The sequence below is a fragment of the Plasmodium coatneyi genome, chromosome 12 (assembly GCF_001680005.1).
Source record: "Plasmodium coatneyi strain Hackeri chromosome 12, complete sequence".
NCBI classification, from domain to species: domain Eukaryota; phylum Apicomplexa; class Aconoidasida; order Haemosporida; family Plasmodiidae; genus Plasmodium; species Plasmodium coatneyi.
This window is the reverse complement of record NC_033567.1, coordinates 423030-437000: the sequence shown is the minus strand read 5'-3', so window position 1 is coordinate 437000 and position 13971 is coordinate 423030. Positions and strand designations below refer to the sequence as shown.

At 39.5% G+C, this 13971-nt stretch overlaps 4 protein-coding genes across 4 annotated transcripts; 1 reads left to right on the top strand and 3 right to left on the bottom strand.

The window, feature by feature from the left end:
• Positions 1 to 270: 270 nt before the first annotated feature.
• On the bottom strand, positions 271 to 1278 carry PCOAH_00037750 (Transcription factor with AP2 domain(S); the record flags this gene model as incomplete). The annotated part of the gene is made up of 2 exons (XM_020060566.1): positions 271 to 1210; positions 1268 to 1278. The coding sequence occupies 2 exons, from the start codon at positions 1276 to 1278 to the stop codon at positions 271 to 273; spliced, it is 951 nt and encodes a 316-aa protein (XP_019916349.1).
• A 1258-nt stretch (positions 1279 to 2536) lies between these two features.
• PCOAH_00037740 (Uncharacterized protein) lies at positions 2537 to 3793 on the top strand (the record flags this gene model as incomplete). The annotated part of the gene is made up of 1 exon (XM_020060565.1): positions 2537 to 3793. One exon carries the CDS (start codon positions 2537 to 2539, stop codon positions 3791 to 3793), a length of 1257 nt encoding a protein of 418 aa, XP_019916418.1.
• Positions 3794 to 4650: 857 nt separating this feature from the next.
• PCOAH_00037730 (Uncharacterized protein) lies at positions 4651 to 8778 on the bottom strand (the record flags this gene model as incomplete). Its single annotated transcript, XM_020060564.1, has 1 exon — positions 4651 to 8778. One exon carries the CDS (start codon positions 8776 to 8778, stop codon positions 4651 to 4653), a length of 4128 nt encoding a protein of 1375 aa, XP_019916282.1.
• Positions 8779 to 9911: 1133 nt separating this feature from the next.
• On the bottom strand, positions 9912 to 11016 carry PCOAH_00037720 (DNA-directed RNA polymerase 2; the record flags this gene model as incomplete). The annotated part of the gene is made up of 4 exons (XM_020060563.1): positions 9912 to 9962; positions 10109 to 10316; positions 10456 to 10542; positions 10946 to 11016. The coding sequence occupies 4 exons, from the start codon at positions 11014 to 11016 to the stop codon at positions 9912 to 9914; spliced, it is 417 nt and encodes a 138-aa protein (XP_019916918.1).
• Positions 11017 to 13971: the final 2955 nt, after the last annotated feature.

The following is a 13971-nucleotide window of genomic DNA, read 5'->3' as shown; positions in this document are numbered from 1 at the left end:
ATTAAATGTAAATATGATTTATAATTAACAAACGTTTTTTTAAAGCATTCTTTTTAATGGTCATTTTGGCAAACGAAAAAAGGAGAAAGCGACGGGGGAAAAAAAAACATGTCTACGTCTTTCCCCAGTTAAAGGGTTTTACATAAAGGTGTCACGTTTACTGGTAGGCTTATCCACACCTTGTGCATTAGCAAAGTGGGTGATAAAAAGGCGCCATTCCTCCACGGGAAAATGAGCAACGAGTGGGTAGTAGACCCACGCGTATGAGTATCACTTAAGATGTATGCGCCCACTGCGTATTCGATTTCGCTGTGAAACGAATTGAAAGTTTTTAAAAAGCTTGTAGCGTCGACACATGACGGCTAAATTGTACGCCTCCAAATAATCGTTATTTTGAATTTTAAAAATTTGAAATTTTCTTATGCCCGCCTCGTTATAGACGCAAATGTAAGCATGCTCAGAGGAGTCGTAAAAGACGCCCCTATATCCACTTTTATTTTTATCAGGAACAATTTTTACATTTCTTGTAACATTGTGATCATATTTTGCACTCAAATTGCTGCTGTCATTGATATTAAGGGGTGTTTTGTTAGCCCCTTTTTCCTTATCGATTTGTTTGCTATACTTTTTGTTGTACTGTTTTGAGAGGATTATAGCTTTGTTCCTGGCTGACTCGAAGTTTCTTTTCTTCTTGCAGCTGAAACTTCTAAACACTTGAATGCCTTGTTTGTAATAATAAACTAGGAACCTTTTCAACACATTATCGTAAACTATATTTTTTCTGCTATTTTGAATTAGCCCAATTCGTTGTCTTCTCTTTTTTTTGGGATAAAAAAATTCCAGCCTTTTTCCTGCACAGGTATTTATAACTCTTTCATCTTTTCTTTTCTTCCTTCTTTTTAATCCTCCACTTCTTCCACTGAAATATTTCTTATCTTGGCAGGAGAATAAGCTTCCTCCTAGCCTAACTTCGGATGTGCTGCCAACGATGCAGCTGTTTCTTCTGTATTGGTGAATGCCATTTGTGGAACCTTCCCCTTGCTTGGGATACATAAAAGTGTGGTTTGGAAAATTCTCAAATGAGGAACTTTTCTGCCTTTCTTCACTTTCATTTTGCCTAGCACACGTCTGTTTTATTCTAAATCGTGCAATGCTTCCAATGGGATTGTTTAGGAGGCCTCCTTGGATTGACAGTAACCTTCTGTTAAGCCTGCATGGTAGGTTCCCCCAGAAGATATGTGTAACCCCCTTAGTATAGAAGTAGTACCTGGGAGTCATTTTTCCTTTTTTCTCCTTATTTGTGTTTTCATTTTTTTTGGGTACTTTTATTATGGGTGTAAAAAGGGACCACGCTGCTAATTTTTCCCATTTTAGCTGGTATGCTTGGTAGATATTTGGGCGCAGTGTTAGTGGCTCCCTCGGTTGGTGGATTATCTCCTGGGGTGCGTGCGTGCAGTTGGGTAGGCAGATGTGCAGACCATGCGGAGGTAGCATATGCGGATTGCTATTACCATTCTTTTATTGCTTTTCCTGTCGCTGGAATTTTCTGTTTTTTTTTTCCGCTTTTTTTTACATCGTTCAATAGCGAACGGGTTTGTCACACCGAATGCACAATTTTGACTTGCGTGTAGGGAACAAGCGGCAATTCGTGCACGTGTTGAGTGAATATATTTCTCGCATTTGCAAGCCCCCTTTTTGCGTTTCACAGAGGGTTACAATTTATTGTTTATTTTTATATTTTTTACTTTTTTGTATGAAGAAGCACATCGCCGCGTATCTGGAGAACACTGCTAATGCGCTTTGAAAACGTGAGAACTCGTTTATTGACAAAATTAGGCAGTGTTACTTTGGCGCGGCACATACCGCCACGTGAATTCTTATAAGAGAATAAAATTTCGCAGAGAAGAGAACCCTCCCACCCTTTCCGAATATGTGCCAGCGTGACCTACTGATGAGATAGTACTTTGCAGCTGCTGAAATGTGTACTCGTGTTTTTTCGCCTTAGAGCGTACTGCATGTCTGGGGTTAATAATAGGATAGGTTCCCTGCGTGGAATATTAACAAGGGTGTGCGTAAATATGATGGGCTGAAGAGAACATCCTGTTTGTTTTCCCTTTCTCGTACCATATCGTTCTCTTTTTTGTCACATTCCTCTGTGCACCCTTGCTCTGCCGCTCCCTGTTTAATCACCCCAGTGGGAGGGCCAAAGGGGGGGAAGCAAATATTTTCCTACGATAAAAACATGCGAAGAAATGCGGAAGAGGTGTTATTTAGACAAAGTTATTTTTACGCAGAAGGGGACTCAACAGCAGCACCTTCTCTTCAGAGCAGCAGGAAATTAAGCAGGGGCGAACATGAACAGGGACATTTTACTACCGGGAAGCACACACTCGCATGTGTACGCATCGATGTACATCATCGCGTATGTAACTGCTTCCATTTTTTGTGCCTCCCAGTGAGACCAGGACCGCATAAGATCAAAGGAGTCAACAAAAGGAGGCAAAAAGGAAAAAAATGAACATTCAGCGACGTTAGAATGAGATTTCTACTCATTACATTTAACATTGTGCTTATCATTTTCACCCAACTTATGAAAAAAAGCGACAAAACCTTTTTGCTTACATGTGGCGCAAAGCAGGTCGTAGAAAAGGTCTTGCAGCAAAAGGGATGTAAAAGAGTGTTCCCCTTTTTAACCCCACAGAGTAGTTTTAAGCAGGGATCTAAATTATTTATGACCAAAAAGTTTAAGTACAAATATAAAAACTCCCTCGAAAGAAGAATACGAAAGGGAAGAATAAGAAATGAGATAAATCAGAAATTAAAAAAAAAAAATAGTGCCTACATAATGATAACAGAAAAGTTAAGCAAATTGGATCCTGAGCAAAAGTACTTTAAGTACGATAAAAATATATTAAAGGAATATGAAAATATTAAAGATATTTACAAAAATAAAAAGTTAGGACGTAAATTTAACCAGTTCGATTATTGGTATTCGTCCAGAAAGAAAGAGGCCAAATACAATTATAGTAGACATGTAAATTTTACCATCACGGAAAATAAGTTCAATTTTAAAAACGTCTTTTCGTACTTTCACATACTGGAGGTTGTGCATGAGAAATTTAAAAACAACGCTTTTTATATAAATGGATTGCAGTCATTTATTAATAAGTACTACGACCCGGTTACTGGGAAACGGATCAAGTACTACGACAAAATTAGGGAACAACTTGAGCTGAAAAAGAAAAATGGGGAGCATAAAAAGGAAGAGACCTGTCAGAAGGAGGGAACTTCTGTGGATGCCGTGTCTGCAGGGGAAGTAAAACAGAAATATGTACCTAACGAAAATGACTCATCAAAAGAGGGGGGAAAAAATGATCAGCCTTCTCAAGAAGGTACACTAAAAAGTGAAGACAAAATGGAATCCACCAAGAAGCAAACGGAAAATGACACATACGCATCAAAAAAGGAATTCTTCGAGATGATCCAAAAGAACCTAAGCGAATTTGAATATGCAAATGAAGTAAGTGAAGATGGGTCGTTTAAACTTTTCGGTTCGCCTACGAGTTGCCTTTTAAAGAAAAATGGCCCAATCGCGTATGACATAAAGAACCCCTTCATGAAGACAAAGATGTCCTCAAAGAGGAGGAGGTTTAAAGAGAGGAAGCTCTTCGATATTATAAACTTTAAGTGCAAGAATAGACGGGAACGGCAAATGCAAACCGCGGTGCGGAAATTGGCCAAGAGGAAAATGAAGGGCGAAAAGTACATTTTGGACCCAATGGAGCCTGCTTAATGGGGAGCTGAGCATCTCACATAGGTGGGGTGGGCAGTGTACACACCTGGATGAAGTTACTAATGTGGATAAAACTATCCTTTTTTTCTAGCAGCGTGAATACTTTTGAAACTTTTTCCGCGAGTGTCTTTGAGCGTTTGGGCGAATTGTCAACCCGTAGCTGGTTACATATGTTTATTTTGTTTTATTATTATTTTTTTTTTTTTCCTGTGCGCACCATTTGGTGCTTTTTCATGTCGCGTTTTTTTGTACATGCGGGGAATAGTCAGGTGGAAAGCGCGCCATGTGGGAGTGACATGCCTTCTGAGCAGCGCTAATTCATTAGTTTGCAACTTGCAGACCATAATTGCATCCAGTTTTTCTTTATTTTTTTGAGTCGAACTAATCCTCACGGGGACTGCTTCTTTTCTATGAAGAATAATGTCCACGTGGTGAGCACGAAAGTACTTACCAACATACCTACGTGCGCGTTTAAAATCAAATGGTGTAATACGTCACACGAAGGTGCAACGGTGGAGATGCATAGGACTACGAAAAAGGGTGAGGCAACAACTTTTTGGGGCACTCCTTTTAGATTCGCCGCTATTTGGGCGAACAGTATATGGTGACATAAAACGTTTAATTCAAATTGGTTTAAAGATTTCCCTTCAGTTGGGTTGGTTTGGCCAAATGTGCAATTGCCTCGAAGGGGTTGCTTCGGGGGTAAATATTAAAGCATGCATGATCAGGCAGGTGAAGAAAAGAAGAAACACCGATAAATGGGCAGAAAGATGCACAAAATGGTAATGTGCCTACATGTAAATGCGCTGCTATAGGTTGGGAATGGGTGCTCCGCAGAATTCTCCTTGCGTCCCCCCTCAGTTCTCCTTCAGCTCGGAGAAGAAATTTTCCAGGGTGTTCTTTTTTTTAATTTGGGTGGTTTTTTTCTCCTGCGAGAATAGGTTGTCCACACTTTGATTTTTCGTCACGCCGGTAAAGAATTTATCGAGGAATCCACTTTCCTTTTTCTCTTTACTTTCGACCTGCGTCTTAGCAGCGTTGGCGTACTGTTGGTTGATTTGCTTAACGTCCGGGAGGTTTTTTTTTTCATCCTCAGACATGTGTTGACTATTGTTGTAACACTTTTCGTATATTTCTTTCCGTTTCTGTTCGTCATCTTTATAATCTTCATCGTAATGTAAATTTTCTTCAAAATTTTTGTAGCTTTCATCTTTTATTTGTCTTTTTAAATATTCGTTTGTAATTTCACTGTGCAGGGTGCTGTATTCGTCATCCACAAGGCTTATAGAAAGCATCATATTTTTAATATTCTTAAACAATCTCGACGTTTTCACAGCTAGTTTTTGATTTTTTTTATCATTTTTTAGTATAGCAAACATGCGCATAATCCATTTATCGTATAATTTGTTTAGAGACTTTAGGGTGTCATTGGCACTTTTATTTTTGCCATCATTCATGTAGTCATAGTGTATGTTGGCAAATAGCTGTTTGCAGAATAGGTCGACTCGAGAGCGCAATTCGTCGTACTGCTCCCAAGGGAGGGAAGTAAATTCGCTATTGTTCGAATCGTTGTCTAGGGAGAGATTCGGGTTGGTTTGTATTAACTTAACAAATCTTTCATACTTAACCAGGTTGCATTCGTTGGAAAGGATGTACTTCTTCTCTACGTTGTAACCTAGACAGCTTTCTATCTTGTTCGACCTCGGTTCGACTTCATTTTTCCTCAATTTGATAACAGAGATTTGTTCGAAATTGTCAAAATAGAGGGGATAGTAGGTGCACTCACCATGTTCAAGGAGATCATCATCGGGGTTGTCATCATTTACGTCCTCGTCATTTAATCCTTTTTCACCTTCATCCTCTTGTCCATCCGTATCAAGACGTTCGTTACTACCTTTCCTGTTGCCATGGTTAGGTTTTGCGCTTTGTCCAGCAGATCTCCTTTCTGTTGGTTCTAATTTGTTCAAATTGTTAAAGTCGAAAACTGGGACCCAATCGTATACAATATGGTTCGTGCTGTTCTTAAAAAGGGGGTATAACCCATATATAAAGTTGGACGTGTCCCTAACGTACGGAATGCCAAAGTTTGACATATTGACCCAATTCAAATAATGACATGAAGGGAGGGACAAGACGTCATCATAAAGTATCGTTATGTGATATGTGTTATACTTGTTCGATTTTAGGTTGGTAAAATTTTCATTTATTTTGTAGAGGGTACAATTATATGTGTTGTTTATGTTATATGTGGTAACGCCTTCAAAAATATACTGACAGGTAATAACGAAGAGGAGATAATCATATGCACAGATAGCTACAGGTAAACCCTTCAAAAGGAAGGTACTGATTATATATCCATATGCAGAATAGATTCTAAGAAAATTACTAGATGTGACAATTGCGACGAAGTTATTTCCGTTGGCTACTCCTTTTATTAATTCATCATTTGGTAGGTACTTATTCCAAATGACATTATCCCTCAAATTGTGAAAACATAATATGCTATTAATTTTTGAGAAAGATTTTTCATACGGGTTGGATGCTAAAGCAAATCCGTAGGCACTTAGCGATGCAGCCGTTACGTTGTAAATATCTGTGATTTTTTTCTTCCCAACATCTTCCCCTCGGAAGAGGTATACATAAATGTAGGTTTTGTTTCCCTCCTTTTTCTTTGTTATATGTCCTATATCATTCCAGAACATGCACCATTGGTCATTTATATTTTCGGGTTCTTCACATAACCCTGGACAGAGCACAATAAAATCGTCATGATTAATTTTTGCATAAGCACTCATCTGCTTTTGCAGCGAATCTACTTGCTTTTTTAGATCCCTCAGTTGGTCAAATTTGTCCTTCACATAGGTATTAAATCCGATTACGCTTCTCTGGTCATCTTCATTATCGAACAAATAATTGCTGTCTTCAAAAAGTGGGTCGTCATTCCGCCCTCCTCTACTGCTAATCCTTATGACGTCTCTATTTTTGTTTATAAAATCTTGCAAATTGTATTGCTTCGGATTGTACACATTGTCCTCTTCGTTTCGGTTGGCGTGTATCTTCTTCTTATGCAAAATGTGTTTCTCATTTTCGTCACTATTGTATTGGTCGTCGCTGTTCATGTCTGCTTTCGTACCTTCGTAGTCTTCATCCTGCTTGTCTTCCCTCTTGTTTTGCGTATCTCCATGTCGATCCCTTGCAACTTTCTTATGTGACCTGCTAATAAATGTATCCTTACTTTCTTCATCGTCATCCGTGAATATTTTCTTTTTCCTCTTTTTTACATTATTCAAATAATGGTTCAGATCGCCTGAATATGAATCGCTATTCCTTTGTTTATCGTTACTGCCTGCAAATAAATCGCTGCTCATTTTATTTCGTTCATTTGGATGGATGGACGTGCTCTTCACGCTGGATTTTTTCTTCCTCTCGATGTGGAAATTATTGTTATCTTTCAAAATATCGGCAAGGTTGCTTATGTTTTTCTTCTCATGAAATGGCTTCCCAGCAGTGGTGTGCTCCAAATTCGACCCATCATTTTGGTACTCATCTTCAGCGCTACTTGCCTCCTTTTCTGAATCGTTCCACTCAATTTTTTGCAAGATTTTTTTTCCAAGTAATTTTACATTGGCTAAGTGCTTCTCCTGGGCCAGCATGGACATATGTAGGTGGTCATTGAAGTAGGACAGATCAAAGTGGGAAATCAAATAATCGCTTTTAAATTTGTAGAGGCAATATTCAAGTTCGAATTCCCACACGCAGAAAAGATAATCAGCGCAACTTAACGTAGTCAGTAAAATTACGTTGTCCGAAATGGTGATAAACTTAGTCGCGTTGATAAAGGATTCGTGAATTTCTGCTCCAGAAAATTCGTACACCTTGTAGTTGTATATGGTTAGGTACCGCACGGCCTTTTTCCCACACAGGGAAATGCAGTGGTTTTTTGGATGCCAGTCACAATTCAGAATATTTTTGTAATTCTTCGAAAGTTCGAAGATGTTCTTCACCTCGACACAGTTGTTGGCAGCGCCGTTACCACCACTATCACCATTGTCGTTGTTGCCACTTCCTCCAGTGTCCGTCACTGCATTGGATTCGTGTGTCCCCCCCTCTGCATTCGCATCCCCCTCGTCGTCCATACAAAGATCCTTCTTCGAAATGTCATATATATACATACTGGTGTGGTTGAAGACGGCCATATTTTGATAGTTTGTGCTCAGGCAGAAATTATACGCATACTCATGAGTGGGGAGTTTAACAGAACTGAGGTACCTGTCCTGGTACAAAATTAAGGTATAGTCTTTGTAAAGAATTAAGCAGTTCAGATTGTTATCAATTTGGAATATTTCAATTTTTACAATGTCGCATACTTTTCTATATATTAATTTTTCGTAAATGAACTCCTTCTTAGTTTCATCTTCTGAGAAGATACACACATTTCCGTGTTCAAAGGCGATGCAGACGTGGTTTGTTCCACCCTTGTAGGTGTTCCCCTTGGACGTGTGATTATCGCTTAACGTATTGTTCTCGCTATGCGATTCTCCGGTAGTTGTTGCGTCCCCATTGGGGATGTTATCACTATAGGGGGCACCATTATACGAATCACCATTTTGTGGGTCACTCTCATGTGAATTCTGAGAGGTTGCAATTTCTGCAGGTGCGTTGCTAACCTGGTCGGTGTGGTCCCTTTTCTCTTCCGTAGCTATACCATTATCATTGTTGAAGGGTTGTGTGTCCGTTGCTACAAAACGGGCTTCACTAATTCTGATGGGGCACTTTAACTTTACGTTATTCGAAATATGCACAATTTTTTCATTCTTATTTATATAATCGACGCCGTATATGGCAATATTTTGTGCGCGAACCACCTTTTTTATTTCCTCGTAGGTGTAAAATTTTAATTTGTTCCCGCTGACCAGTAGCAGTTTGTTGTCGTAGTGTCTCAGCAGGAGAGTGCTGTTGATGTCTGCGAAGAATAAGTCTTTCATTTTGGGGGGTTCGTTTCTTTCGGGGACACTTTCGGAATTACGTCTGCTTCGGCGCAGTAGCTGTAAAAACGGGTGTCCCTTGGGGGCGTGAAAATCCGATCTGCTGATGGGATCAAATTGTTTTTCCCAGGTTACACCTGTTTAGCTACCACTACATTGAAGCGCTCGAGCTGATTCACATGTATGGAGACCCCCCTGTGTGGCTGAACAAGTTCGGTCCCAACAGCACATGTGGTAAGGCTTGCTGTGGAACTCTTTTTCCTTTCGCGCAATATTCCCCCCTGCTTAAACGTCATGCAAATGTTTTAACACACCTTGGAATTTACAAATAATACAGCTATAATTGCATTTCCAGCATTTTCACAAAAGCATCTTTTGCTACTCTTGTGGAAAACATTAAATGCTTGCTTCGCACGAAGAGGGGAAGTTTTTACATTTATTTTTAGGCAAATTAACAGATCAAAAAATGGGAATAAGTTGGTTACCTCGGTGGATTAAAAAAAAAAAAAAAATGTGCATACGTACAATTATATGTATGTATTATACAAATGTGCAGTGCATATGCTAGCGAAGCAGTAAAGTCACCTGCACATTGTGTACATGAGTGGATTTCACTCATGCGACGATAATATGCGGCTATAGCACATGGCAGCTGCTTTCCTTGCACAGGTGAGAAAAAATCAAAAAAAAGATTACATTTTGTGTTTGCAAAAATGCAGAATGCGCGCAAAGGTATACATACACATGATCCTGTGCGCATGCGAACAGCCAATTGGTTATCCCTAGGGGGATAACCCCTATGTGGTGTGTATGATACATTTATTAAAAACAAACATGGTGTAGCTTAAAGAAATGTTAGCAGATGTGTTAAAATTATGAGGGAACAAGATTGTACGGGGGTGGGGTGTATAGAACAAGAATTTTTCAAACAAATATAACGCCAACGTTTGAGCATATTTGTATGTGTACGCGCCTACATGTACGCTCGCACAAGGGTTAGTGCATACACATTTATACAACACGCAACGTGGCTTCAAGAAGGGGAATGAGATAAAAAAAATTGTGCTGCGTAAGTATAATCCAAATTATCAAAAAAGGAATGGCGTCGGAAACTCTGTAGAGGATTACGAACATCACTCGTCTGCGTAATACACACTCTTGTCCTTGTACCGTTGGACCTTTTTCTAAAGAATGGGGGAATAGCAAAAGGGTGAATCGGGGCAGTGTTCAGATATTAAAATGGTACAAATGAGAGTTGAAACGGACAAAAAAAAAATGCTGCTTTTATCTTTCCTTTCTGCTTATATATGTTGGAAGGGTCTTTACTTACGACCTTCTTTTTTTTCCTTCCGTTTATCTTGATTACCTTAAACGTTTCCCTCAGCTGGGACACATCGGACAGCAAACTGTTCACATTATCTGAAAGCAACTTAACCCCCGCATAGCCCTTCGGCTTGATGGTTATTTCGATCGTGTTTTGCAGAGGATGCGGTTGTCTATATGCTGCGAACGTGACCTGGGGGTCTTGGCAAAGTGCCCTGATGGGAGGAAGAAAAAGGTGATTGTCAGGTAAGAATAGCTTCTTTTTATCCTGCGTGGTGGAACGGCGCAATGCAAACGTGATAAATGCACACAATGTGCGCGCCTGGATGTACCGCCTTTCTGAATGTATCTTACTGCTTTATCAAATTTCCTATGGTGTGGTCCTCCAGTTTTATGGTAAATATATTGCAGTCTCCTTTCTCCGATATTTCGCAACTGACTCTGCCGAAATTTGAAATGCAGGGGGTGGGGGAAATGAGAGGTTTTTTTTTTTTGGAAGATACTACATGAAAGTTGTTCGCGCGGTGGGAATCACAGTTAAGTGCTGACGCGAGCGATTAAGTTTGCGGTTATATGCACGATCACGTAAATGAGGTCAACAATGATGGTCTCAATTTCTCTCCTAGGGAAGCCTCCCAATTTTAAAGTCGAAAAGGGGAAAGTAGCATTCCGATCAGAGGACGATTTTCCAAATGTTTTCCAAATGCTCTTCACAGAATACATTTTCGTGCAGCTTTCGCAGTAAAGTGGCTTTCCCCTCTTTTGTTGAATCATTTGCTTCTACAACGCACATTCTCCACACTTTTATCAATATAAGCGCATCTCACTTGATTCTTTCACTTACTTTTTTTCTCCGGGCGGCAATACAAGCAGGTCGATGTTTTCTGGCTTATTCGATAAGGTTGGGACAGACATTTTTGCGACTCTTTTGTTGTTAAGGATTCGTGCGACTAAGATGAAGACTGCGGTAGGAAACTGTACCGGTAGAATTAAATCCACCTCATTATTGATCGTTCCTTTTTTTTTTTTTTTTTTATCCTTAACTTGAGAAGTAATGTAACAATTATTGTTGCTTCTCCTCGATGGAATGTTCTTTTACCCAAATTTGCGCAGGAGAAACGTTCGGGTCGGTCAGTTATTGCGAACGGGACGAATGTTAAATGTACATACGTATGTAAATATATAAATATTCGCTAATACCTTAGCATAAATTGTGACAAAGGAAGTAATTTCTTTTCACGCTAATGTAAAATTATAATGCTGCTAGGAGATAACGGCCCGTTTTAATGGTGCAGGGGGGAAAAAAGAAGCGTTTTTTTTTAGCGCGCGTGAACAGGAAGGGAACGACAAGCTTTTCAAATTAACAAAAACGGGTTAGGAAAATTCCCAAGAGCACATTTATTTTTATAAGAAAATGTAGTAGCAATATAGAATTTTTTTTTTTTTTTTCCTTTCATTTGGAAGGGCGTACAAATTGTGAATTACAAAAAGGGATGCGCTGAAGTGGCGAACTTTCTTTGCCACGCAGTGAAGTTGTCATTTTTCCCTAAAATTGTGCGTGCGCTTATGGACATACTTATATATGTACATGCACATGTTTATACGAGCTTCCACATTCGAGGAAGCATGTGCAATGCGAGTGACGGTACCACGACGGCGGCTGGCCCACTCACATAGGTAAAATATATAAATGAAGGCGCTTGAAAGTGTCACAAAAAGGAAGGACAGAAAATTATTCAAGTGGACGGTCTTTTCGGGTTTCAAAAAAAAAAAAAAAGAGGCGCGGGAAAGGTACGGATCTGCGAAGCGGGGAAAACAGCGGAAGAAAATTGTGAAAATGGCGTAACCTGCCGCAGCAGAGGGTAAATGTTCCCATGGAGAACTGTGGCGCAGGGGGCTCAAAACAGACATTTCGCAAAAGCGATTCCTTTCTCACCTTTTCATGTGTCGCTAATTCGGCATGCACAAATGTGCGCATTGGTCTGTTTATCGTTCTCTATGTGACTGTCGGGAGTTACACTTTTTTTTTTTTCCGTTCCTCCTGCCTTGCATCAGAATGCTCTTTTGCACCAACGTTGGCCAATCAGGACGCACATACAAATGATGGGTAAGCCTCCGTGCGCGCGCGCAAATGCAAGGGGCATACGTGTGGCATGGTCTAAAAAAAAATTGTGTGGAAACGTCTACAACACATGTGTCACCAGGTCGATTTGTTCGCTGCGCTTCCTTTGGATTTTTTTTTTTTTTTTTTTTGATTTCTTCCCAGTGATGTGGTGAAGTCTCTTCCGTGGAAATGTGAAACGGGAAACGCGAATGTCGAAAGTAAAAAAAAAAAAAAAAACAACGGGAAAAAGGCAAAAAATCGGACGAAAACAAAACAAAGCAAAGAAAAGAAAAATAAAGCAAAACAGACAATAATAAAGCAATTTCCCACGGACGCCAAACAAACACTTGGAAAAAAACGAGAGCGATTTCGTTTCCTCTCTCAAAGTAGAAAAAGAAAAGGGCGCGCACGAAAAAAAAAACATGCATGTGTTGCAGCATGTTTTTACTCAGTATGCACATCGCGGAATTCTAACACTCTTGGAATATAAAAAAAAAATGAGTTTTTCCTTTTTTCGAATTTTCTCACATGTGGGGGTTACACACAAATGTGCCTGTATTTGGACTAATCGCGTAAGAACAATTTTTTTTCTTCTTCTTTTTTTTATTTTTTTCCTTTTTTCCCTTTTACTTTTTTCCCATATGTGCACCTTTCATAGCTAAATAGCAGGCCATATTGCTGTTCCTAATACCTAGAAAGGGACCCTATTACAACACACTTAACCCCACTCCCACATTTCAAACCTTCATTCTACAACCCCGAACCTTTCATTCTAACATCTCTAAACCTTCACCCTAACACCCTTAAATCCTTCATTCTAACACCCCTAAACCCTTCATTCTAACATCCCTAACACAACCCACATTCTAACACCCGTAACCCTTCCATTCTAACACCCCTTCAAACCTCCCTTGCACCCTATCAACCTAATTCAACCTTCCCCCCTTTTTTACTCAAAAAAACATTTTTCTTCATCTAGAGGATGATGTATATGGAATAGAATATTCCGTCGCACTGTCGGTTCCCATTACACTTTCTGTTAGGTTTGTTCTTGAATATTCTGTAGAGGAGTCGTCGCCTGAGAAGGCGTTTAGGCCCTGTCGGATGGTGGATTTTCTTTTTTTTCTGCTCCTTCCAGTGCTTCTGCCGGAGAGGTTTCCACCTAATCCAGAGAATACATTGGTATACTAAGAGAAGAAAAATTAAAGAAAAAAGAAGAGGGCAAAGGAAAGAGGTGAAAATATATATGTATATCCTACTCATATATTCAGCGCATAGTTCAATTAATGTGTGCGTATACCTTTAATAGAACAAAAAGAGTAGCAATGAATATATAATTATTTATACATTTAAGTGTACGTTTTTAATTATAATTACAATTGTAACCGTAATTATAATTACAATTACCATTACAATTGTAACTATAACTGTACTAATTACAATGGTGGTAATTACCTTATATAGAAAGAAAAAAACTGCTGGTATTCCTATTGCGGCAAGTCCACCAGACACGGCAGCAGGTGCGACACCAGGACTATCAGCTTCTTCACCTTCTTTTCTGTGACTACCACGCCCATCCGAACCACCTTTTCCTTCTTCTACAGTTGCAGCTGAAAAATAAGTAAAGAAAAGGAATAATATTAGCGTATTCCCCTTTCCCAACGTTTCATTTATTTTTTTTTTTTTTCTTACACCCGGAAGTGGCTAAACACGAGGCCATATTGTAGTTCCTTAACCTAGGAAGACCCTACCCCCACACCCTAATA